This window comes from Gymnoscopelus braueri (assembly GCF_963280865.1).
Source record: "Gymnoscopelus braueri genome assembly, chromosome: 17".
Lineage (NCBI taxonomy): Eukaryota > Metazoa > Chordata > Actinopteri > Myctophiformes > Myctophidae > Gymnoscopelus > Gymnoscopelus braueri.
This window is the reverse complement of record NC_137617.1, coordinates 30,784,723-30,811,771: the sequence shown is the minus strand read 5'-3', so window position 1 is coordinate 30,811,771 and position 27,049 is coordinate 30,784,723. Positions and strand designations below refer to the sequence as shown.

The 27,049-nt window shown below is 41.0% G+C and overlaps 1 protein-coding gene across 2 annotated transcripts; it reads right to left on the bottom strand.

Moving 5' to 3' along the window:
- Nucleotides 1-533: 533 nt before the first annotated feature.
- LOC308104017 (transmembrane protein 150A-like) lies at nt 534-27,049 on the bottom strand. 2 transcript variants are annotated; one of them, XM_080454267.1, is made up of 9 exons: nt 26,807-27,049; nt 26,314-26,414; nt 25,384-25,502; nt 19,747-19,794; nt 17,490-17,576; nt 13,369-13,436; nt 9,624-9,751; nt 2,520-2,697; nt 534-1,395 (listed from the first exon to the last, which is right to left on the bottom strand). In XM_080454267.1, the coding sequence occupies exons 3-9, from the start codon at nt 25,452-25,454 to the stop codon at nt 1,148-1,150; spliced, it is 828 nt and encodes a 275-aa protein (XP_080310393.1). In that variant the 5' UTR covers nt 25,455-25,502; nt 26,314-26,414; nt 26,807-27,049; the 3' UTR covers nt 534-1,147. The 2 variants fall into 2 exon arrangements, with proteins under 2 accessions (XP_080310393.1, XP_080310394.1); XM_080454268.1 differs by having other exon boundaries at nt 1,152-1,375.

The following is a 27,049-nucleotide window of genomic DNA, read 5'->3' as shown; positions in this document are numbered from 1 at the left end:
ACTAAATTGGGAGAAAAAAGAAACAAAGAAGAAAAAACTAAACTAAGATACAAGAAAGATAAAAACAGCATACTGCAACATACATAACTTTTAAGAAAATAGAATAATTAAACTCTTTATATGAAGCAAATAACTCTTGGCACAGAACTACTACTATATTGTCAGTAGGTCTGAATAATCTTTCCCTTTTTAAGGCACAGAGTGATATAACATTATTTGGAATGTCCTGAGAATAAGCAAATGCGTGTCTGATAGTCCAAACTTTAGAACACATGCCAACTTTGACCTGTGACAGTCTGCTGTATGAGGAAATACCCTTACGGTACTGAAATGCTAGTGGAGTCCACCATAAAAAAATATTGTGTTCGATGAACAGTTGAAAAAACTTCACTTTTGTTGACAGTCGTTTGATGAAGTATACATTTGATGAAAAAGAACAACAAAGTATAGACTGGTGTGTGCGTGTGTGTGTGTGTGTGTGTGTGTGTGTGTGTGTGTGCGTGTGTGTGTGTGTGTGTGTGTGTGTGTGTGTGTGTGTGTGTGTGTGTGTGTGTGCATTAGCATTCATATACTGGCATTATTAGTTGTCTTACAAAAGGCACTAGTAACATATGACAATGTGTGCAATGTGTTTCCAAGCTGGCCTGTGTAGTTACAGAACAGCATAATCACATAGCATCACATGGAATTCTTGGGTCATTATGGCTGGCTTAAAACAGCCTTGCTGCCATAGTTGTGTGCAATACTGAGTACATCAATATACAGGGCACCTCTGCGCTGGAGCGTATCAGCGTAATTAACCATTTTCAATCTGGCGTCCCTATTTTGGGCATGTCATTCTATACCAAAAATGTCCAAAGATTCCAGGAAATGTTATAAAAGTTCCAAAAACAGCAACAGTTGCAAATCTGCAACTTACAGTACGCGTCACAACGTGATGTATTGTGAGCTTGTAGATCAGCAACAGTATTTTCATCCATTTTCGAGCGACTCCATTGTACAACAAATGAGGTGTCAGCTCCTCTGTCCTCCAGATAGCCTGTGATTGGTCATTCTTTTGTCCATCAATCACTTTTTGTCCATCAATCACCCTCCAGTGGACACATGGTCGGTCAGAGGCAATGTGCCATTTCGTAGTTAGGTTAGCTTACAGAATAGCCAAACTCTCTGGCTGACGGGGGTTTGGCCCTCCCCCAACATCTGCCTTGTGGTCAGAGCTGGAGAAGACGGGGCCCCCGCCTCCTCTGGACAACACCATCAGGGTGTCCCCTGACATGTCCCCGAACTCAAACACAAAGGTCCCGTAGAAGAGCATGATGAGCATGCAGAAGAGCCACTCGAAGATGGCCGAGGCGTGCTGCAGCGAAACGCTGTCCTGGACGAAGAAAACCCCGCCTGGGGGAGACGGAGAGTTAAGGACAACAAGAGATGATAACTAAACGCACAGACGAGAGATACAGTACATACTGTACTCAAACACTCAAACACACACGTACACACTGTACAAAATACTTGACACAACACTTTCTCCAGCAGGGGTCAATGTAACACATAATAACCAATACACAATTGAAGACCATTGTTTGTCAATGGCTGGTCAAAGAACTGTCACAATGCAACTGTCACAACGCAACATTAATATTTGTCATTGATACTGCTCTTTTGGCCAGGTCTCTTTTATTATTAAATAAAGTATTGCTTTATTTATTTTGTAGAATGTGAGACAGGAAGCTGAGGCCAGAGAGGGGGAGACGGGAGAGACATGCAACACATGGCTCCAGTTGGAAACTAACAGGAGACATTGCAACCATAATGGTCGACGCATTAACTGCTCACCTGGTCAGGTCAAGCCATTTGTCCTACTTAATTGAATCTTAAAGCTGCAATCTGGACTATTATGTATGGCAAGTATTATAATACAATATAACGAGCACATCTGCAGAGATGGTCTCCCTGCTTCTAGACCCAACATGTGTTTGGATGGAAGCGTTGCCTGAAGCTCTGTATTAATGGCAGCCACTGTTCCTAATATTTAGGATGGGTAAATGCAGAGGACAAATTCTACGTACAGTATGGGCAAAAGCACTGTAGCAAATACCCCAACAACAACAACAATGTGCCTCAGTGGTAGAAATGCTGTCTCCCATGTTTTAAAGCGAACATTTTTAACTTCGATCTGTGCTTCTGGGGGTCCCTGGAACAACATATTTTGAGATGGGGGTCCGTGGTCAAATAGATATCATTTCCTTGACATGGAAAAGTTGGAGCACCACTGATATAGCAACATACTGTTAGGATTTAGAAAACATTTTTAGATATGTATTTGGCCCGCGGACCCCCATCTGAAAACATTTTGTTCCAGAGACCCTCCAGGGAAGCTCATAGCGCGGCACTCGGTGCCGAGCTATGAGCTTGTATATCTGCTATTTTTGAATAGCCCAAAGAAATCTAAAAAGATTACACAGATGCGTTCCCGGTCCTAATGGATTAAAGACTTCAGTTTGCCATTTGAAGGATACTGAGGACCAGGGCGATGAGGGCGAGCAGAGACATCCCCAGGCGAAGGTGTCCTATGAGGTACTCCTCCTGGGTCTTGGCCAGTCTGTAGGTCAGGGCTGACTGAAGGCACACAAACAGCACGCTGGTGGGGAAGGCCACTCCGGCTCCAACGTAGTGCAGGACTTTGGCGTAATCCACCTGTAGGGCACAGAATATCTTCAGATACAGCACAGATTCACTCCTAGTTTGGTCAGAGTTAAGCAGCAGAGGAGGTTTCTGTCACCAAAGGCTGTTGTACATTTGCCCACTATGTAAAACTACAGTATGTCAGCAATCTCAGCATTGCATCTCCTCATGGGACTGTTCATGGGACTGAACATTTTTTTTCTAATTTTTTAACTTGACTTATGTTGCTATAATATCAGTGGTTCTCAAACTTGTTTCATGTCAAGGACCACCCAAAATTATATGTATTTGTCCGTGGACCCCCACGTCTCAAAAATTTTGTTCCAGGGACCCCCAAAAGCAAAGATTTGAGTTAAAAATGTATATATTCAAAGATTTGTACACATTTTCGCGACAAAAATAAATAAATAGCAGATCTACAAGCTCATAGCGCGGCACTCGGTGCCACGCAATGAACTTGCATATCTGCTATTTTTGAATAGCCAAATAAATCTAAAATGACACGTTCCCGTATTGAATGGGTTAAACAAAGACAAAGACAAAACTTTACCAATTGAAGCCAAGCGCTGACACTCCCTTGGCTCCAAAATCTGTAATGTCCAAACTTGTCCATGCACTCTCTCTCTCCCTGTTTCCTGTCTCTATTTTTGAAATAGGGTTTAAGTGGTTTTAACACCCCAAATTTTACTGTGTAACTTTAAGTACACACTGAATGGTCACATTTAATCATAACTATAAATTAAAATCCTAATCTCCAAGACAAAGAAAAGAAAACGGTTCTTGAGTGTGGTTAAGGTGATCTTGTACAGATGTTTTGATTCAAAACACTGACAATATTATAGATAATAGAAGTACATGGATGCACACGCACAGGGTTATCATGCAATATTTTCATTTGTACAAAAAAGTATGTTTTATCACCCTAATGGCAGCAGTTTGGTGCACCTAATCTTGTTGATGCTTGTTTAATTGAGTTCTTGCTGTCTGGTAAGTGGTAACCCTTACTCATTTTGGTTGTATTGTACATTTACTTCTCTATTTTTATAAAACAGGTTGTAACCTTATGAAAGGTGCCATATAAATAAAGATTATTGTTATTATTACTATTATTATATTACAATATTATTATAGCAGTCTGGGTAATCAGTGTTAAGCCATTATCTATCAAAGTCTGCGTCTTATTCTTTGAGACAGACATCCAGGTTTTTGACCAATAAGCACCTTTGTTTGACCCTTCTCCGGGTCAAACAAGGAATCACGTGACGTTGATTCCCTTCCCCTATTTGCTCATACTAGGACATGACGTATGTGTAGGCAGAATAGGTAAACACAGAATAATCTGTAGACTGTGCCAACAAACAGTAATGACGCCAAATCAAAAAGCCATGGTGATTGGCAATAATTTCACCTGCTATATCTTAGTAGATAAAATTGCACTGTGTCAAATTGGCTTCGGTACAGCAGGATGAGTTGGATAACTGGTGTTGTCATGTGGCATTTTTGGTGTTTTTAGCTTGAAATCAAATTTACTGAACGTTTCGTGACTCAAGAAGTCAACGTGAAGCCAACCATAATTGTTAAAAAAAATACAGTAATTTAAGTGACAATGAAAGCATTCATCTTTGCGAGTAAATACAGTATGCAGATACAGTATAAGCATGCCTCAGAGGTACAGTGCGACAGGCTCAATTGTGGGACTGATGATAACCACGGTTAAAGCTATCTCTTATTCTATGCAACCACACAATGCTTGCTGCGCCTTTGTTGGAATGCTGCGGTAGACAGCCACATGGGAACAAACAACATAAAAGCCAGATACCAGACCTGTCATGAGAGAGGCTCTGACCAATCTCCTCCTGAATTTGAGTGTGGATGGCTGATTTATCCTGTGTGAAACATTGAGTAGTTCGATGCACAGGTGTGTAGTCACACATAGCTCTGAGTGCAATTAGTTTGACTCAGGCCAGGTATGACCTCTTAAATCAGCCATCACCCAACCTATTCTATGAAGGTGCATAGTACTGGTGTACTAACCTGTGAGACAGATGAATCAAAGTTATAGACTGTATTACTAGTGCAAGAGTTTCAAAATCTTATTATTCTTATTGTGGAAGGAGCAAGATTACAGAAGTGCAGCAGGTATAGTGGCAGGAAAATAATATGAAAATATGGATATTATTTTGCCAGAAACAAACACAAACACACACACACACACACACACTTTAAATGATAACCGCTGCTATTCAGCTGACAGGTCTAGTACATGGAGGGAAGTGAATGACAGTGGTGAACCGTCACACACAGATGTTCCGTCTCACTAATGACAGAGAAGAACCAAAAAGAACATTCTTTGTTCTGCTCTGCTTCATGCATACTGTACATCACCATTCATTCGACTTTAGTGACCTCAGCCCATAGTTATGAGAGCTTGTGGAATCGGTGCTAAGGAGGGTTACAAGGGGTGCTTTAAGGTAGGATACGGAAGAGGGGACCCACATGTCAAAACAGTTAAGTATTATATATATACAACCCCACTTAGAACGTCACAGAATATATGGAATGACAATTTAGCCATCCACTTGGGCATTGATCAATTAATCTAATTCACTTAATTTTAACAGACAGAAACATACTGACTTTTTGATCAACCTAGCCTTGTGCAACAGGCATTTTGCTACTTATTGCATAGTGTTTAATAATCAAATAAATTGATTCAATTGATTTGTTTGATTAACTGTTGCACCCCTACAGCCAGTGCACTAATACCGATTCATGAATTCCTCAGACTTTTTACTCAACTTCCGCACTTCTATTCTGAGACACAGACAACAGGCCTTCAGTTTGTGTCCGTTTATTGCGTCAGCAGAACACTTGCTCGGCTGATGCGGTGTCAAGGTGTATTTATATACATTAGGCTGTGCCGTGTTTACTTCCAGACGGACACAGAGGGTCTCGTTATGTAAGGAGGTAGGAGGGAGCCACATACTATAGGCCCCTTCCTGCTAAACAGGGAGGAGCCCCCGTCAACCAGTCAGGAGCAAGCAGGAAGAGGAGGACAGAGGCTGGAATTGTGGTTCAAGTGTGTGTGTGTGTGTGTGTGTGTGTGTGTGTGTGTGTGTGTGTGTGTGTGTGTGTGTGTTGTGAGCTTGTAGATCTGTTATTTTCGACATTAGGTTTAGGGTTAAAATGGCAACAACAAAAAGATGGCATTCATAAAATTGCCTTCCTAAAATGTTTATGTCCTCACAAGTATAGTAATAATACAAATGTGTGTGTGTTGAAGGGGTAGATAAATTGTGAGACCACCCCCTACAGTCTAGCCGTGGGCTCGCGTGCTTGATGAGATCCAGGCGTGTGCAGACAGACTGGGAGGAATCTGAGCCGCCACACTGCGGTGCGCACGTGCACGCGCACACACACACACACACACACACACACACACACAGGAAAGGGGCGTCCCTGCAACAATGACCTTTGACATAATCATGTGACCACATGTGCACTACACACAGGCACATACAATATTGTGCAAGCACATACACATTACTGCCACATGCACACACACACACACACACACACACACACACACACACACACACACACACACACACACACACACACACACACACACACACACACACACACACACACACACACACACACACACACACACGCAACGCATGGCCGCAACACATCTGTACATCTACTGTGCATAGATAGATAGATACTAGATAGATAGAACTTCCTCACCAAGGAGTCTGCTATTAGCTCAGGCCCGGCGCCAGGATGAAATGACTAAGGGTGCAGTTGAAAATTGTGAGGGTGCACACCAGTTGCGCCGCTTGCGCGTGCATGTGTCCCGACCCGATTTGCGGTTATTGGATGGATTTTGGCAGTTTTGGAGCGTTTTTTGGTTACTTTATTTCGGTTTTAGGGTTAGGTTAGGCTTATGTTATTTAATTCTTATTTTTACCGATTTTTTTATCAAAAAAATTATTATCAAAAAAATAAAAATAAAAATTTCCAGAAAAATAATACATTTAAAACATAAACTCAGGGGGCACAATTTGAAAATGAGGGTGCCAGGCCCCCCCGTGGCGCCGGGCCCATATTAGCTCCTTATCCAAGCATCAGTAATCTCCAGACTTGACAATTGCAACATCCTCTTTCCTGATCTGTCGGCAGGTTCACCCAAACCCATTCAACTGATCCAGAATGCTGTGACGTGCCTGGTCTTCAACCTTGCAAAATGTTCACATCTCCCCCCTTTTCAATTCTCTTCACTGGCTTCAGCCAAACTGGCTTCAGGCATTGCTGCCTGTACTCGATTCAAAACACTGGTGATGGCCTACAAGCAATCAAGGGCATTGTACCTCTTACCTTCCCATGGTAACCCAGTTTGTTTGGTAGTTTTTAGTGTATGGTGTTTCTATTACATTCCAGGGGGAGTTCAGAACTTGTCATGTGGGGACCCCCAGTCCCCAGGTGACAATTTAAGGACTTTTAAGACCTTTTTAATTCCTAAAAAAAAAGGTACATTAAAAAAGACTATTACTGCATCAAAAGAAGGCCCAATCAACAAACTATACTATAAAAACTGGTCCAACATTGGCCAAATTGTCAAATAATATAAGAAAGAGGCAAACATTTTGAAAATAGCTGATCTACAAGCTCACAACTTGCGAGGCGTTGTGAGCTTGTGGATCGGCTATTTTCACATTTTTTTTCACGGGTCGCGGCCTGAGAAGGTTGAGAACCACTCCTCTAAATGTTATCGAGAGCCAGAACACAGTGACACCCGGTCGGCAAGCTGAACCTCTTGTTTACAAGACCGTGTTACTGTGGAGAAGCTGTCGGACCAATTCCAAACAGAACATCAAGGAAGATTTGCTTGGAAGCCCTACAAAGAGTCACAAGAAAAAAGGGGAAATACTGGATCCAAGATGACCAGAAGTGACACCAGCAGGACCATATGTAGGACTGAAAGGCTGCTTTCATCATGTTTTCATTAAAATGGTAATCAGTCACTAAAAAGTGCCATCTTTCAAATGGGATTACTCAATTTTACTTTTTAGAGTAATTATCTACATGAAAATCCATTGCAATGGGCAATTTATTGCAACATAGAGATTTGCGTTCACTTTTTGTTTTATTTCAAAGACATCTAAGATTCACTTTCAACAAGTGCAACAGATTGCATTGCTGTTCCCATTATGGTTTGAAGTGCTGGTACATGTTTACACTGCAGCAGAGATGTACTCTCTGTACATCTACAACGGAGAACCTTTTTTTCTGCCCTCTAACACAGTGCATTCTTCCACTCAGAGATTATGATTTAATGATGACATCTCTGCATTGTACCAAATATCTCAGTTGATAGTCTAACTATGCGTTTCTTGGTTAGAGAAAGGCAACATGGTTGGCAGTGCCTACAAATCCAGGTCTAGTACAGGTAGGAAAACTTGCTTCCCACTATTAAATTCAACTAGTTACAGTTAAAGAATTTAGGAGGGGTTATTGCTGACAGACTTTTAGAATTTTCTTAAAAAATAGGGAACACATCCTATGATGGCGACACAACAATAACATTTGTCCTCCTTTAGCATTTCCGCACCAGAGGAGCCTCTAATCTCCTGGTGAAGATCAAACATGCAGCACAACTACAATAAAGTTATTGTGATTTATGATACTATGGCAGTGAGCATTGTCAACCGTAAGATAATGTTTGTAGCCTAAATGAATACTATTTCATATACTGTATAACGATTTATACAATCCACATTTTCAAAATTCCTTATCAGTATTTTGAAAATACTATTTTATCCAAGCACAATTGATTAAACAAAAACATTGCATGTTAGCAGGTGGTTATTGGTAAGGCACAAGGTTTTCCTTGTTTAGTAGAAAACAGTTGTATTCACCATATTCACAGCCATTTTGCTTATTGTCATCCCCTCACTCCAAGTGTAAACAAAATGCTGTCATGTGAATATGGTCAATTAGTCGTATATCTTACACTGTAGCATTCGTTATACTTTGGAAACATAACATAGCCGGTAAACATGGTTAGCAATTTCCTTGCTGTAATTTGGAAAATTTGCTCAATGGAAGCACTAACATCTTGATCTCAGGGAAATCACAGATGTATTGGACCAATAACACAAGCCTGAACTATACAATAGTAAGCTCAGTTACAGAGACAGAAAAATAAGCATAGACTGTAGTGCTACCTGAAGAGCCCAGATACAGCACATCTATTGGAGTGTGTCAATGAAACCAATGGTTCACCAAGGCACTAATGGAGTAGAATGTGCTGCTGTCTTTGATTATTACACAGCTTGGTTGAATACTCAATTCTGATTGGTCAGTCATGGCATTCAGCGGTCTGTTATTTCTCAACTCAACGATACTAATCTCCATCAGAAGACACCATGTTTCTAATATTAATTTTACAACGTTTAGAGAGCATGAAACTGGTTTCATGGTTTATGACTGAACTATCCCCTTTAAATAAAATAAAACTATAACAAGAAAAATCACGATAGATTAAAATACGACAGAGAAGTCAACACAATTGAAGAAGACAGACATGAAACAAACACTTAACAGAACACAGTTTGGGAGGTATGGTATGGCAGTATTTAGACATAAGCCAAAAATATGTCAACAGACTTTGACAGTTACGAAGCAGAATACCTCAATCAGGTGCTGCAGTCATGTTACGCATTATTATGTTGTATAAATGATGTTATATTTTGAGTCAAATTGTTGATTTCTTCATTTACTTAACTGTGTACTAAGGGGGACATTGAACAGCAAGGTGGTCAATACTGAGAAATTAGCTCCTTCAGGGTGATTACAGTATATAACCTCACCTTCAGGGTGAGGCTACATAATAGCCACAAATGCAGCATTAAATGAAAGCCTCCCTGTCTTACCTGAAAGTTTCCCACCATGAGGAGTCCTGCAGCACAGATCCAGCCTGTGGAGAGGCCTGCCGTGTTCAGGACACAGTTCTGGTGCTTCTCTATGACGTGGGCATAGCGCAGCAAGCCAATCAACATCACTGGATAGACAAGATGACAGGAGGAGAAAATGAGAAAGGAAGGGGGACGGAGGGAAAGAGAGGGAGAGAGAGAATGCAATATTCTGTTAATCGTTTTGGTACATCGTCAAGCACATTGGCCACTGGCTTTAACCGATTAAGACCTGGAACTGTGTCATTTTTAGATTTCAGCTAAAAAGCATTATTTTACACTTTGGGCTATTCAAAAATAGCAGATCTACAAGCTCATAGCGCGGCACCGAGTGCCGCGATACGAGCTTGTAGATCTGCTATTTTTGAAAAATCGTGAAAATGTGTCCAAATCTTTGAATATATATATTTTCAAAGCGAACATTTTTAACTCAAATCTTTGCTTCTGGGGGTCCCTGGAACAAAATATTTTGATGGGGGTCCGCGGCCAAATACATATAATTTTGGGGGTCCTTGACATGAAAAAGATTGAGCACCACTGAGAAACATGCGTTTTTCAGAATTCTGCTGAGATTTAGGAGACATGTAGAATCGGCTTCAGGTCTTAAAGGGTTAAGTGAATTGTTTATGGAGTGGTACTCCTCACAGTTTTCCCATGTGTCTAAAATATTCAGGGGTTCCCATTATGACCAATTACTGTGACGGAATGAATCACTGACATCACTAACAAGTACACCAAAAAGGACATACTCAACATCAATCATGCAAGCAGTGAGATCAGCTGTCCTCATCCCCATTTACTCTTTTGTTCGAAACCCCGGATCGAGGAGGTGGCCGTGTCAAAAAACGTGGCAGGATGATGTTGCAGGGAACTGAGAAGCCTGGCACGTGCACATGCCTAATGACTGTTTACCAAGCAAGCGCATCAAACTTTGGAGCAGCTTCTCAAAACACTTCCAAGAGCAGCATGCCATTCTCCCACAACTCTTAAGTGATGCACAAGCTGTTCACATCTAGTGAGAATCCCTGTTCTGGTGTTCACATTGTCAACACAGCAAAAAAGGAACACTGGCCGATATCTGATGATCAAGCATACATTGTGTGAAGGCTACCTCGTTTTGATGGGCAATTCGCCGCTTCGGACTCACTGAGAGGTCGACTTTGTGGTCTGCGGGGTTCCGACCATTATCATTCCTTTGGTCTCAGCTCGCGCCACACCTCGCAGTAAAACAAACTGTATCACAAGTGCTGTATAAACTAAGCATTGTTTGTGAGGGTGGGAAATAAGAGAGGGAGACCTTTGAAGTCACGGGGGAAATTTCCAAGGCTTCTACAGTATGTGTGCACACCCCCAAACGCTTCAAGAAAGTACATTACAACACACAAGATCACTGTTTGGAAACAAATGTGGAGGCTTCATGTCTAGAATTCACGTGGAGTAAATGTGACCTTGTACTTGCTTTGACATCTGACCTTTATCCCTGAGTTAACAGCAGGTCAACCAGGAATTGATGACACCACTCCCTGTGTTTGCCACATTGCATTTTTGCCTATCCTGCTTTAAGTCATAAAACAATGATATATTTTGACAGGTCAAAATGCTCAGGGCCAAAACAATACATTTCACATACTTTTCTTTAAGTTGCCAAATGACTTCCCAACGATAAAGGATGAGTACATGATAAGGCCTGACAAATAGGCCTGTTTAAAAGGATGGAATGAATAGATATTTCAAATAGAATACCGGTATCTGTGTATTACACTATAAACACAACCAGGATCTGTTTGAAAAACGTCTTGGTTGTTTGAACACACTGGGTGTTAACAGCCAAGTTGTGAGGTAAATGACGCACACAGAAAGCAACTCAACAGAGACAGGTTAATAGACGTTCTCTGAAAACCTATAAAAAAACAGGTATACCCTGGTTAGATGTACCGTACTTGGACCTCACACGGAATGAATGACAAACAACAGATACATTGTGCACAGTAAGTCACTCTGTTCTTCACAGACACACTGCTAACCTCACTTCTGCAGTGGACAGTTAAATGTTTTAAACACCACCAGATCATTTCTCTGGATAAGAGTCTGCCAAATGTATGTAGATAACTTGTCTGGCCTTCTGTTGCTCTCTTGTTTTGATCTCCTTCCCACTTGCCCCCCACCCCCTCTTCTTCTCCCCCCACCCCCTCTTCTTTCTATGGAAACTAACATTGCGATGGGAACGATGTACAAAAACGAATTTCACCCACTTTTTTACCTTGTAAACCTGTGATGTGACAATAAAACGGATTCTGATTCTGATTCAAATGCATGAATTGTAAACTGCAATGATCGCTTCTTTTGTTTCAGTGTTTGTTGGGTGGTTGCTGTTGGGGCTACGTGATCACCAGCTGCTCAATTCATGCCCTAACCCGATTCCCCTGAACCTCTACATGACAATGTCAGAAAGCACTGTTCAAACAAACATTATCCTTAGGGGGCATTAAGAATACTGCGCCATAATACTGTTATGTAATTATCACTTTGATGAAACCTCACCATTCTGTGTCTCTGACCAAGGTAAGGAACAGGTTTAAATGAAAAAAGATGTGCAACCCTGATCATTTTGGGAATACATATGATTGAAAATGGCAGAATATGTTTTTTATACATGCAAAATGTGAGGTTAATAGAACCCACTTTCATACACATACTCTATTGCATTGTTAAATCTCAATAGCCTAACCATAGGGCCATACCTAATGCATACATACATAATGCATACCGTATTTATTTGTGCAGTATAGTAAATTCCTGCAATGCTGAAAGAGTTTTGTAAAGTGAATTTCAAATAAATAAACCTAACCAACAAACCCTGGATCAACACAACTACAGTAGTTTTGTCGTTTTGGCACAAATGCGCCTTTCCTGAGAGAAAGCATGCTCTGCAGTAGTTGCCCTTGCGGTCAGCAGGCTGTTGCTTTTAGTTCATGGGAGGCACACATAAGGGTGCATTAAAAAAAAGTTGAAAGGGGGCCCGGCAGTGGATTATGTGGAACACAGAGACCTGGCTGGAGCCACAGCCACAGCTGGAAAAACAAGGCTGAAGTCTCAAATGCACACATTCAACCAGGAACAGTACATAAGGTAAGACATGACGATGGCACTGTAGGACTAGGTGTACGTACAGAGCACAATGTCTAGCTGTAGCATTTTTGCACCCACAAGAGCAATTATTCTGCATTCAAGACAACTTGGATCTCCTTTTTACAACAACAACATTTCCAACCCCCCCATGTTCAAATCTGGAAAAACAATGGATGCCTGCAGGAATCAATACAAATGATACCAACACATGCATGATTAAAGATGCATCCATGTGTTGAAATGTAAACAAAGGCTTTTATAATGATCCAGCCACTGATCACGAAAGATGTCAGACTTTCTGTGATGGTAGTCGTGCTCAGGGCTGGGGAAATTGGAGCTCTGAAATTATACCAGAATTTCCAAACTAGAATTCCAAGTTCGATGGCGGTTCAATTCCTTTTTCGTAAGTTGGAGCTCGAAGGTTCCATGTTATCTTTAACACAGCAGTCTTGTACTATTGCTTGACATATACACAGAGTGAAGGGACTTCCACAATAACACGAAGAAGCATATTGCAACCTGTGCTGCATTAAGTTGGGTTAATAAGAATGTAGCCATTTCTGGCATTTTTACCTACCTATAAAGGATCCAGTGCTGCATATGAGGCTGAAAAAGCAACTCTCGGGGGGCAGTGTTCCACACTTACTGCAATGGAAACAAGAGAGAAGGGAACAGAAAATCAGAAAATCAGCTAATGTGGAACATCTTGATAGCTCAATGGACTTAGGGGAATAAGCTATTTTATGTGATCATGTTGTCTTCCAGTGGTACTGTAGCTGAGGATGTGGGCATATTTGCGCTTGTACTATCCTATTCACGTCAGTGGAAAAGAGCCTGATAGGTGGATATAGAAATAATATAATCGGACAGAAGAAGAGATAGGTGTGCCCCCTAGTTCCCGCTATTGTTGTGGCTAATATATACTTTGTCATGCAGTCTTGTTGCTCAACAGAAAAAAAACGGAAAAATCTCTCCACTGTAAACAATGTAAAACAGACGAAATGCCTTAAAATATGTTTCATGGAAATAACAGTTAGTTGTTCTTGTGGCACTAAATAAAGTCCTGGAAATGTTTCCCTGGGGAGGAGTTTGGCAGGGACGCCACCTTAAACAGATGAGTGCTGGGAAGCTTCTCTTGAGAAAGGCCAAGGAAAACTTGACCACTCAGTTGGATCCCAAATGCCAAAACATGGGCAATTTTAACCCATTTAGTGTACGATACAATGATTCCCCCATGCATATTAGTTATAACACATACAGTACACTAGCCCCATAAAGAACCTCTCACTCCGCTACAGCTCCGAGATGAGGTTCTATGTCGACGTCTCCCAGAATTGATCGGCCGCAAAGGCTCCACTGTTTACCCTTTTCGGCACATCGTATCCAAAAACTAATGGTAGATTCCAAAGCGCACAGATGTTTAAAGACGGGGTGCCGTGATTTTCAGTGATCCCCCCCCCCCCCCCCCTAAAACATAATCATCAGGTATTATGGTTATACTAGGAGGAAGATTTTTTTTTTAAGTGTACAGAAAGTGTTAAAATTATGTTTTTATGTGGACACGCCTCCAGTTCATTAAGTATTCGGTTGTTCAGACGTCACGTTGCGCCCCGCTAGAATAACTTCCGGGTCCCAGTGTGTATTTTCCCAACATGCGCAGTGCTGTGTCCCTCGCTGTTTTAACAGATCTGAGACTAAAATAACGACTAAAGTGTCATTCCTGGCAACGACAAAAAGAAGAGGAAAACGTTTTTTTATATACATCTATATATAAATATATATATATAAATAAATATTAAAAAAAATATATTATAATGTTAATAATAATAATAAATAAATACAAATATAAATACATATATTAGCCTACTTTTTACTGTCTATGACATTAGCATTAAGACCCTTATTAACCCTCAATGGTTCATTTCTGAAAAAGGAGGTTATTGTAAAAAGATTTACGGGTTCCAACATGTTTGTTTACAATGAAGAGTGGACAGCGCTGGTGCCTTTTGGACCCGGACGTCGGACTACAAAATGACAGACTTAAGAACCGAATACCTGGTTCTCACCTTAGCACCTCCTCCACCACCTTAGCACCACCCACCTGTCCTAGTCCCTCCTCCTCCTCATGCCCACAACTGTTGCGTTATGATAATGAGGGGGAGGGTATAATTTTACTGTGTCATTAAAGTGCTGTTTTTCTATTGGCACGTTTGACCCTCAAGGTTTCAGCCTCCAGGAAGAAACTCAAAATAGTCAGAGAAGACATAAAACACCATAAAAACACCACCAGGGGGCTTAATGAAGTTCTATCAACCTCATAGACACATGAAAAAAGTGCAAAACCATGGCACCACCTCTTTAAGGTTTGGTCGGGCACAAAATATTTTTGGTCAGAGACGAAACTACCCGTTTAAATCGCTTATTTAGTCAGCCTGTGGCCATGTTTCCCATTCAACCCGGAAAACCCCCCTACGTCCGGTGCCAGTACTGCTCCCCGGTTTGGCTACATTGGGAAACGTGGCCACAGGCTGACTAAATAAGCGATTTAAACGGGTAGTTTCGTCTCCGACCTAAAATGTGCCCGACCAAACCTTAAACATCTGTGCGCTTTGGAATCTACCATTGGTTTTTGGATACGATGTGCCGAAAAGGGTAAACAGCGGAGCCTTTGCGGCCGTTCAACCGATTCTGGGAGACCTCGGCATAGAACCTCATCTCGGAGCTGTATAGTGGAGTGAGAGGTTCTTAATGGAGCTAACAGTACACAAACAATCATGTAGACGTGCTCGGGGCTGTCCTATAGTCCGACGGACCATTATTCCGTCACATCACAAGCGTGAGGTTAGGGTTAGGCTTAGTTATAATGGGGCCAGTCCGACCAACGGGACGTCGGAATAATGGGCTGTCGGAATAATTACATGGCACCGACGTGCTCAAGTATGGCATTTCAGATAGACTGCCGTTCACTTTTTTGCAGAAGTTTTTTCCACACTGAAGAAGGCATTTATTGTTTACATAACAGCCCCTCAGGGTGGTGACATGTCAAAGACATTTCAAGGATCCTCTAAAAACAAAACAAAGGCCCCTCTTCCTGTTGGGGTGAATAGGTCATATCCTCCCTCAGCTGAGTGGTCTAGTAGTCAGGACTAGTCAAGTGTGGGCATATCTCACATTAGTTCAAAACAAGTGGGTTGCACACATCCAGTTCGTTGCTGGTGCTGGACACAAAATGACAGTTTAAAAGAATAAAAGTCTGCACAGCAGCATTTACCCTTCAATCAAACCTGATGTGCCAGTACCACAAATATGTGACTGGGTGAACTTCTCAGAAGAGAAGGTAGACTGAGCAATAGCCAAGCTATTGTAGCTAAATGTTGTATAAATTATTACAAAATGACGAAAAAAATAAAAGAAAGCTGAACTAGACAGCCTTTTATTTTTACAAGCACTAATATGGCTTTGTGGGGAAAGAACACAAACTACCTTGAGGTTTGTGCTGATCGGTTCGTGTAAATTGTTTCAATAATGTGAAAACTTTAGATAGCATGTACCAGGGTAGGAAATCCATGGCCACTGTGCCCCCACAGTGTGGCCTGTTTTGTGAAATAAACAGCTCTTTTTATCTATTTATTGTATCTATTTATTTTTATACTATGTGTTCAAAAACAAATCATGTGGATCCTGGGATCTCGGACATCATGTGTCTGTGTCAGTCACGAATACAGAAAGACACACAGAAACAGACAGTCAGAGACAGTCAGAGCCTCTTCTAGGTGGATAGACTCCTGCACAGCCACATGGTAAAATGTAATCATTCCTTACCCTCGAGTTCCACTCATTCTTTTGGTGGACTTAAAATCATTGTTTTATTTGATTGCCTTGCTGCCCTGGCATTTGGATTTTGTGCCCTAAAAAGAACTGACAACACCAAAGGCCAAGTAGCCTTGCCCCTAAATTGAGGAAATTCCAGGCTTAGTCAGGTCTGTTGTCAATTTCAAGAGAAATAGGAAATAGACCATGAAACACTTACTGCAGGCAAAATTACTTTTTGTCTGTGTGTGTATGCTCCAAAAATGCTTTATGTTTAACAACTTTGAAACCGACAGTTTGGTCCAAATGAAATCCATAATTTCATGGGATAACCGCAATCAAGGTGGATGCAGCAAAATGTGAAAGCCATGGGGGAACGGCATGCACAGCTGTGAACAGCTTCCCAACATGCATACCTAGATGCATTTAGTGGTATGCAATAATAAGTAATACGGGTTGGGTACTCAGGTGGGCCTGTTTGGGAATCAAACAGGCATCTGAGAGCCTATACCTAACCAAAAGAATAGTGTAACAGATTAAAATGAATGACAGTAACCACATTGATTGGGTTAAGCATGGCCACATTATGTGTGTACAAAGAATTATGTTTCCTAACATTTTAAACTAGATAGAAAAAATATAACTAACTCTATTGTTCCCATTGCTTCAAGTAAAACCCATTGCTTCAAGTAAAACCCTTGTGACTATTGTACAGAATATAGTAACAACAGAGTAAACATAAATAAAAGTAAAAATAAAAACATCAATGTTAATTTACCTCTGAGAGTGTAAAAGCCACACGGGTCCTACTTTTACACGTTAAAACACTGAGGAATCACTGTGTAACACTGCAATGGCACACTATGAAGTCTTAACTTTGACACAAACCTGATGAGTGGTACATTGTCCAGTGTACAGCACAATACAGGGCCCCTCTGTAATGGAAGCTGCTCCTCACATGACTCATTATAATGCCTGTAAGGACACACAAACACACACACACACACACACACACACACACACACACACACACACACACACACACACACACACGCGCACACACACACACACGCACACGCACACGCACACGCACACGCACATGCACACGCACACGGTTTTGGAATGAGGTTTACGGGGACAAATTGGTTGCTTTGAGCTCTACACAGACCATCTGGCACATTTTGTGACGTCTCCATGTACTAGAAAGTGCTACAAAACTCTCATGTTTATCCTCATTTGAGGCTGCATTTTACTCCCTACGCACTAAATGCCTCCTCTGTATCGCAGCATGCAGAGTGCAGCCAAAGCAAACACACTTAGTAAAACTCTGTTAATGTGTCAGCATTAGAATCCTGCACCTAACACATCATGGCTCTTATTTGACTTAAAGGACAGTAGAACATTTACCTGGGTGAAAGGTCCAATGAGGACAACAACTCAGACACTTTTGTATGTCTAATGATGTAATTAAACTCTGCCATACCTTTTCTGTTTTTTTTTTAAAGCTATGTTAGTACTGTGTGGACGCACACCTTTTTTAGATTTTCTTTTATGAAGATGAGAAAGATGCATTCTTCAGTACAGATGGATAAATAACCATCGTTTTGAAGTAGTATACATTATAACATCCTGACTGTGGCTGCAGAAATGGAACAGGGATGTGATGTGAGGGAGGTCAAAATCAGAAAACAGACATCTAACTCGGCGCAGGTGTCTGAGTGTTGGAGACAGCTCCTGATAAGCTCCTGATAAGCGCCCAACTGATAGCTCTGACACACTGCGTATAGGGAGCCTCCTTTCCAATGACACAGCCAAAACATTTGTATAAAATTGTTTTGGCTTCTGCTTACTTGAGCACTCTATTGAGGCGCTGTGGATAGGAGGAGACTTGGATTGATGAGACTAGCAGGTGATTTTAATCCGTGTTTACTTTTCACATACCACATCATTCATTCCCGCACAGAATGTAGATGCTGCGCTTGCACGACACGTTACTATTCCCCTCTCATTTAAACTGCACTCTACTTGCATTCCTTGCCTTCACTAAAATATCTCAATTTACAGTATTCCAAATCTCCATCCCTCCCTCCCTCGCTCTCTCTTTCTCTCTCAGCTCGTTTCTCTCTTTATGTCAGTATAAAATGTCTCCGTCCATGCCACTTTATTTTCATAATGCCTACTCCTCCCAATCTTCAACCTCTGCCTCCAGTTATCCCCCCTCTCCTTTCCCTCTCACGGGTGCCTCACTGTGTTGACTGGGGAGCTACCCAGGAAGTCTAGCGAGGGGCCGTGTTGTTGTAGGCTGAGAAAAGATGGACTATACCCCTGCCACAATTTGCCCCTCTCCCTGGATCAGTGCTGGACAAACATACCGAATGGGAAAAAGTTGTTTTTCTGCCTTTTTTCAACCCTTTGCAGTGAATCGATGAATAATTCATCGTAATCAGTTAGTGGGTTTTACATTTAAATGTTGCATGTCTGCAGGAGAGGATCCTAAATTCTTTTGATGAGTTTGATCCACCTGGCTGACACTCGCCCCATCAAACTGAGCAGATTTAATGTACCTGATTTATCTCTCAATGTAATTGATCAGTTTTAAGTTTCATGAATGACTCTCCCAATTCTGAGATTAAGTAAGTGTATGAAAATGTAAAAGGTGATTGCTATGTTTAACTTTCATTCACTGACTATGTTTCTCATATTCCCAGTTCAATTTGTATTCATTAATAAAGTTAAGGTCCCTTAGAATCAGAAGGCAGAAGGCACTGCAAATATGGAAAACAGACTTCTTGGGAAATCAGGACTACGGATGGAATGTTACTATTAAGTTTGGTTAACTGCTAGAAAATAAAGTTTTGGTGTAAAACTTAAATATGCATACATCTATTCAGCCTCCTATTCATTGACGGTACTCCATTATTTCACATTGTCTAAATGGCAGCAATGATTAGTCTTGGCCCTGGGGTTTTTATTGTCAGCAGTGAAAACTGAAGTGGCCTAGGGTCAGAAGACCGTCACACAGCATAAAACATTCTAAAAAATAAGTGGAATCTAACAAACATGGTAAACATTATTTCATAACAATTACAAACAATTATAGATTAAAAATAAACAATATTACTGACAGAAAGCATAGGATACATACCAGTTATTCACAGGGCAGACATGTTGGTTGTATAGGGCCATGGCGTATCTGACAAGATAACAGATAGAATCATTAATTCAAGAGCTGATCAGCTGTCTCACGTGCAAGATAGAAGAACACGGGTGACAATTTGATGTGTATAACTATGGTATAGCACATTGTAGTTACACCCACCAATATAAGACTAACAATATTTGTTTACTGTGTTTGTATGCTCATTGCTCTTGACTTCATAGTGTTGTATGCTCATTGCTCAACAAAACATTGTTATAATATACTAAGCCAGGCAGGTAGAGAGAGTAGTACTGTTTCAGTCACTGAAAGGGGCTGTTTGAAAGCATTGTCACTTAAGGTTTTCACGAGGGCAGTAAATGTGATTGATCCCAGGCAAGGCTCTGTGTCGCAGTCTTTCACATCCCACATACGAGCCACAAGGATTAGTATATGGTTACGGTTACCTTGTATATCTCATAAATATTCTGAAAAACACACAGGCTGTACTTTAGCCTGTACTCTGCCAACGGAGCTGCCTCTTCCTCTTTCCCTCACGGCTAAATCTGTCATTCGCAAACTAATCACCTCCACGCAGGCACGCGCGCACACTCACACACGCACGCACACACAGCCTGGACAATATCCCAAGATAGTTCATTATACCAGAAATGTGTAATTACATCTTAGTGATGTGGCTGATTCTCACATCCAGAATGAGTCACAGCAAGTCATGAGTAAGCCAGTTCAGCATCTTGCCTGACTGAAACCTAAGCAGCCTAGACTCTAAGATGAAATCTTGCACGTTTTGTGGATGAGGGTGAACGTGTGGGCACTCCTGCTCCGTTTATTAACGCTCCCCACATTTTAGCCTCATATGTTGCAGCACAACCTCTGCAAACCAGTTGACAACATCACGAAGCAAGCATTGGATTGGAATCCACGGGGGAAGATAGAAGTGGTGACTGAACTAACATGGGCCCAGCTGAAGAAAACTGCCCAAAAATGTTGGGGTGTGATTGCAGCCGTATGCTCCACCTAGGAGCCTACAGGAATAAGTCAATTAAAAGAATTGTTCCATATTATCATGAGCATTAGTGAGGACCAATTATATGAAGATGGGTGAAGTCGTCCTTTAATAAATAAATGTTATTTTACCAATCTGTATGGTAGAGTATGTTAATAAAATATAACTAGCATATCTACAGTGGTTGGAGGTGATCACCGCAATCTTCCATTGAGAAATGTAATCCCTGGTGTTGACTGAAAGTAGACTGTGTACTACAGTATGCTCATAAGCCCAATATCTCTGCAGGCCAAGCAGGGATTACCTCATATTTGATGTTTGGTTTGTAACACAATCTATCCTCACAAGACCCAAAGACAGATTGATAAAGACAAACAATGTGCTGATGTACAAAAGCTGGACCTTCAAACATGTGACAGTGTAACATAGCTATTGATCACGGTGATGGTAATGCAGAACCATTCAGGTCAAGTCTATTGATTTGCCCTCACATGGACGAAAATAGGTAGTGTTTTCACTTGGAACAGTTGGGAACAGTTCACAGATATACAGTACATGTGACAGTGTAACATAGCTATTGATCACCGTGATGATAATGCAGAACCATTCAGGTCAAGTCTATTGATTTGCCCTCACATGGACGAAAATAGGTAGTGTTTTCACTTGTTGGGAACAGTTCACAGATATACCATGCATCTGAAAACCTAAATAATCTAATCAGGGTAGGATATGCGACGTGTTGGTGGTGACTCAACTTAAAATGCAGCTACTGAGCAATTTTACAGTGTTTGAGGATGTTTGAGGACAGATTACCAACAATAATAATCTATAGGTTAAATCTACTATGTTAAACTCCACTTCACTGTCACCCAAGTCCCAAGACAACCCCTCCTTAGGTTTAAAGCATTTCCTCTCAGTGGCCATTTAAAGGAGCACTTCACCCCTGGAAGAAGTTCCAGGGGTGACCACAGGGGGGACCACAGGGGGACCACAGCGTATCACTGCCTATAACTTCAACTCCCAGAATGCTTTGGTGCCTTGTGGCAGGGGAGGTTCCATGTGGGTGTGATCTCCAACAATAACATCCCTAACATCCAAACAGCATGCCAGTGTCGCCATGTCTGCTTATTATAAGCGGCTTCTTTCTAAAATGTAGTTGATATTTGGGCTTGTTTCCAAATGTTTTGATTGCTGTTTAAACCAGTGGTTCTCAAACATGTTCATGTATTTTTCCACAGACCCCCATCTGAAATTATAATTTGTGGCAGGGAGCCCCTAACAAATATGTGTCAAAAATATTCCACATTTTGAAAAGCAAATAAAAATATTTTGCAAAAAATCCACATTTTGGACTTTTTCCCCCTCAAGATTTTTTTGTAAATAGCAGATCTACAAGCTCACAATGGGTTGCGAAGCGTTGTGAGCTTGTAGATCAGCAATTTTCAAATATATAATATCCCATGTCTAGGTAAAGTGCTCTTGGCATAGTTATTTTTCTTTTGGGCTTGTTTTCATAGACCTGGCTGCTTATTTCTCTCACAATATCTGGCAACACTGGCTGTCCTCGCAAACGTTCATCTAGTTACATATTATGTCCAAGGATTCGTTAGTGATGTCATATCACTGGGACATATAAGTATCTTCATGCAGTTTCACTTCCGTGTCGCATAGTATTGACATCACTGTCACATCTTTGGTATTATGATCCTAGCCTTTCGTGACGGTGTTTGTTTACCAGCGCTGCTACTCCACGCTGTATTTTTTTTTTCAAGCTTGCGCTTATGAAACACTACACAGGATTATTATTTCATGTCAACATTCAAGTACAACTATCAGAAGATAACTCAGGTAAAGTAATGCCTCACTCTACAAGGGCCGCTGGCCGCAGCTAATGGGAGTGGCCGAGTGGCGAAAGAAGGTTGAACAAAGTGTTACGGACACCCCATTGGGGCTGTCTTTTGAGATGGTCTGACTGAGACACGCCGAGACATGTAGTGCGGAAAGGAATGAGACCAATCTCTCATGATGCAAATAACGTCACGAATATTGCGAAGATTACTAGATATCTAAAAACACAGATTATTCACAAAAAAAACCCAGGATCTTGTTTCTTGACTCCTAAACTTCATTAAAAGACCGAAAACTTCTTCCAGGGGTGAAGTGCTCCTTTAAGGAAAGCTTCACTGGGTAGCAATTAAGCTATACATTCTACAGGTATGCCTGTCGGGCACATAATTATATAACAGGTATTGAGGCATGTGCAGCCATAAACTGGCCTGCATTATGGGCCTGTGTATGAAGCCAAAGGTTCCAGGGATTATTCTTTAGTGTTGAGAAGTATCAGACGAGACAGTCACACCGTGGGACATGAGAGTGAAAAAGAATAGGATGGCAGGGGGAGGAGAGGAAAAAATAAGATAAAAGAGAAAGAGAGACGCAGCCAAGCATACCAAGAACCAGGTGAAAGGAATGGAGTACGGTAAAAAAATGGCTCAAAGTGGAAAGAACTGTCCCTGCAAAGTAACCTGGAAGCTCCCAGCTCATTGCAGAAATGCCCCCAAAAATGTACGTAGTTGAGGCTGAGGCTGAAGCGACTATAATGTCATATTCTTAACAACATGAACTCTAGCGTCCCTATTCTGGGCTGAACATTCTGCAAAAATAGCAGATCTACACAACACATCGCATTGTGAGCTTGTAAATTGGCTATTTTCGGCTAAGACATTTGGTGTAGAGGGAAAAAGGAGGGGACCAAGTAGTCCCCTGGGGGACACTGGTCAATGAAAAATGTACCCTAACCCTTCCCCACCCCAGCCTGAATAAGACGTAAAAGCAAAATGGCCATTGTGTGAATATGGTCAATGGACTCGACATCCCAATATATTCCAACAATGCCTCTGTTTTCTCAGCTTGATGGGGAAGAGGGGGTTTATGTAAACAGTCTCTCACTCAGCACGTTTCCAGGTGAGCAGATGACACTCCTATCTCCAGTGAGACAACCAGATGAGAGGAAAGCAGTTCAAACATGCATTATCCCCTCCAAGATGAGGGAGAAAACAATCTTTGAACCAACACAACGCACTGTAATCCTCAGATGCTCTGAGCTTTAAATACTGGCTGTGTAATGTAGATTATGTCGTACAACAGCGAAAGAATATGGATCTACAATCAATAATACCTTATGACACTGACACTGCAGCAGCATAAATAAATCTCCCTGTTTTTTGTTGTTTTTTTATCCCAAATAGTTTCACTAGGGAAAAGGAAAACTTCCTTCGCTGAAAAAACTAAAATCGAGTTGAAGTCAGGTAAACGTCAACTTAAAAGGTGCAGGTGTCTGTCTTTGAGCTTCAGGCTGTGCATTCCACCTGATCACAGGCAGGCAGTCAGGCATTGTCCTTTGGCCCAACACCAGCAACTCACAGCTGGTGGGAGAGTAAACCATCAACTTGACTCAGTCATGTACATATCTCTTCTTGTCTCTTGCCCTCTCTGTGCCTCTTCCTCTGTCTTAACATCCGCGATCTATCTTATTGCCTCCCCTTCATAGTTAATAAATATTCTAAGTCTTTTTTTTCCCTTTCCTATTTTGTGTGTGGGGTGTTCACATACAGCTTTACCTGCTGTCAGAGATATTTCATGTAAGACTGGGGTGGGGGGCCTTCAAACAGTGTTAAAATATCCCCCCTATGAGTCAAACCACCACCTGCTGACCAACAGATGCTGTATGGTGATCACTCTTGCTCATTTCCACAATAAAAGCTCCCTCTATTTCAAGTTGTTGTAATGCTAACGAGCTAAAGTTATTGCTTAGTGCTTGGAAATAGCTGTGTGAAAAACCATTCATAGCCACCGCTAGTCAAGAAGAAAAGGGATTTGAAGTGTGAGTGTACTCCTGCACAACTTTACAGAATAGCAATACATTACTTGTTTCTCCTTAAAAAGTATCAATGTGCACAGAACATCATCTTCACTGTTAGAGGTTTATAGGCTATGTCAATGAGACCATCTATCTAAATACTTGAATTATAGCCATGGTTAGTTTAGTTATAGTAGTATAATGCCTAATAGTACTTATTTGCGTGCCACTGTTACACACCCAAAGATAGTTGATCTACAAGCTCACAATGTGTTGCACTGTGTTTGCGCTTTGAGCTTGTAGATCGTCTATTTTCACGATGCACAATCAAATATAACTCAGGATTTAGGAGCAGTGGGCAGCCCTGGATACCAACTCCAGCTCTAAGGCTGGATTATATCCCTAACATGCATGTCTTTTGGTGTGAGAGGAAACTAACATGTGAACACTGGGAGTCAAAACATGCAAACTCTACATAGAAAGCTCCAAACAGGGTTGAACCCAGTGCCTTGTTGCTGTGTTAGCCACTAAGCCATAATGTGCTGTGGTTGTCTTTTGCACTTTCTTTGGTAAATATAAACATATATATATAATGTTGCATTTTCTGACATTTGATGCTAGTCTGAACTTGAAGTGTGTTTCATCTCAATGAATGGACACATTTTTATTTTACTTAAATCATTATGGAATGCTGATTATTGGTTAGTCTACAAAAGCAAAATGCATGCACATGGAAATGGGCAACAATTATCATACTTACACAACCCATATTCCAGTAATGGTGACGATAGGTAGACTGGCAGGAAGGATCATCCACAGGGACATATTCATGACCTGTTTCTCCAGGACACTACAAACAACTCCAGATGTTTTCTCCACCTTCACAAATATTAAAGAAACAAAAGTCATTCAGACTGTTCACAGAATAATGAACAATCAATAAGCACAGCCATACCGATGTTTCACATAGGAGAGCAGGGCATCTCACCACACTTGTTGCTCTCACTTATATTTCTCAGTAACTTTTTCCATATCAAATTAAATACTAGATTATTATGCACAAGTTACTTCCCACGTTTTGTTGCTGCAACATGTACTATTAATTTGGAAAATAATCATAATAAATACGTGGAAATATTGAAATATGGCAGGAATTACTAACCTCAGTTGTGTCTGCAGCAAAGTATTTTTTTTTTTTTTCTCCATATAGTTACTTTGATTTATACTGGGGCAATTTGACACACGTGATCAATGGACTCGAGTAGGCCTATTACATGTAACTGGCCCCTGTAAGAAGTCTAAGCTTATCACCGGAAACGACCCCCTCCCCCCCAACTGTTTACTGTACGTATTTTTCTTTTTTATTACTACTCGGATATATGATGTTTTCCATATTACTGTATATTATTGTTTGTCTTTAATTGTCTCGATGAATTGTATACACAGGATCTCAATGGAAATACGCCTTTTTTCCCTTTTGTATAAATCTGTACCACTGTGCAGTTTTTGCAAACTAATCTATTGATAAAGTATTCAATCAATCAGAGCTTGCTTTGTATGACTGGATTTCTCATGTCTTCTCTGTGCATAAATAACAAAGGCTAATTTAACAATTACTTATCAAGGTTTTATTGCCTTAGACGTGCAGTTTAGTTGTTGTTTTTTTTAATAAAATATGAAAATGGTTCACCTCAGAAAGTCATAGTCCGCATCATGGCAACAGTAGATGGACTTCGGGAGAACAGCCAGTTGCGCATGTTAGCTGTTTGAGATATAGCGCCCCCTGGGAGTCTGTTGGAGACATAACAAGTCAGAGCCCCATGCTCCCCTAGTAGCACAGACACACATTAACACACGTGAAACATCTGGAACAACAGGCCATACCGTATACATAGGCCTACATACGGACAATTATGCATACAATAATCTGTCTACATCTGCATTCAACATTCCAATAAGATAATTACATTTATGTCATTGATAACAATGGATAAACTTAAACACCCTATAATACATCCTTTATAAAACGCGTTATTCTTTTAGATTATTGAAAATTATTATTTTCTGCAACATAGCGGTATTTGTGTAAGACTAGACATGTCTTTACAGAGGAAATCAAAATGATTTAACTTGGTTGGACTTAAGGTCCTATCAATGTAAATAAGTCAGTGTTTTCACAATACCTCTTACTGGTGAAAGTCTGCAGCTCCGCTCTTCATCTCAGGTTCCCCCAACCAACCCCGAGAAAAAGTTTTCCTGAAAAAGTGCTTTTAAGTCCAAGATCTTTGACCAGTGGTGATCGGAAAGGTGTTTTTTTCATTGTAATTTACGTCCATGAGCAAATTCACGCTGGTTCTCGTCTCTTGAATTGTGACAATGAGATTGTATTCCCGTTTTTCATTCATCCTTTCCTTCCACTTTCTACC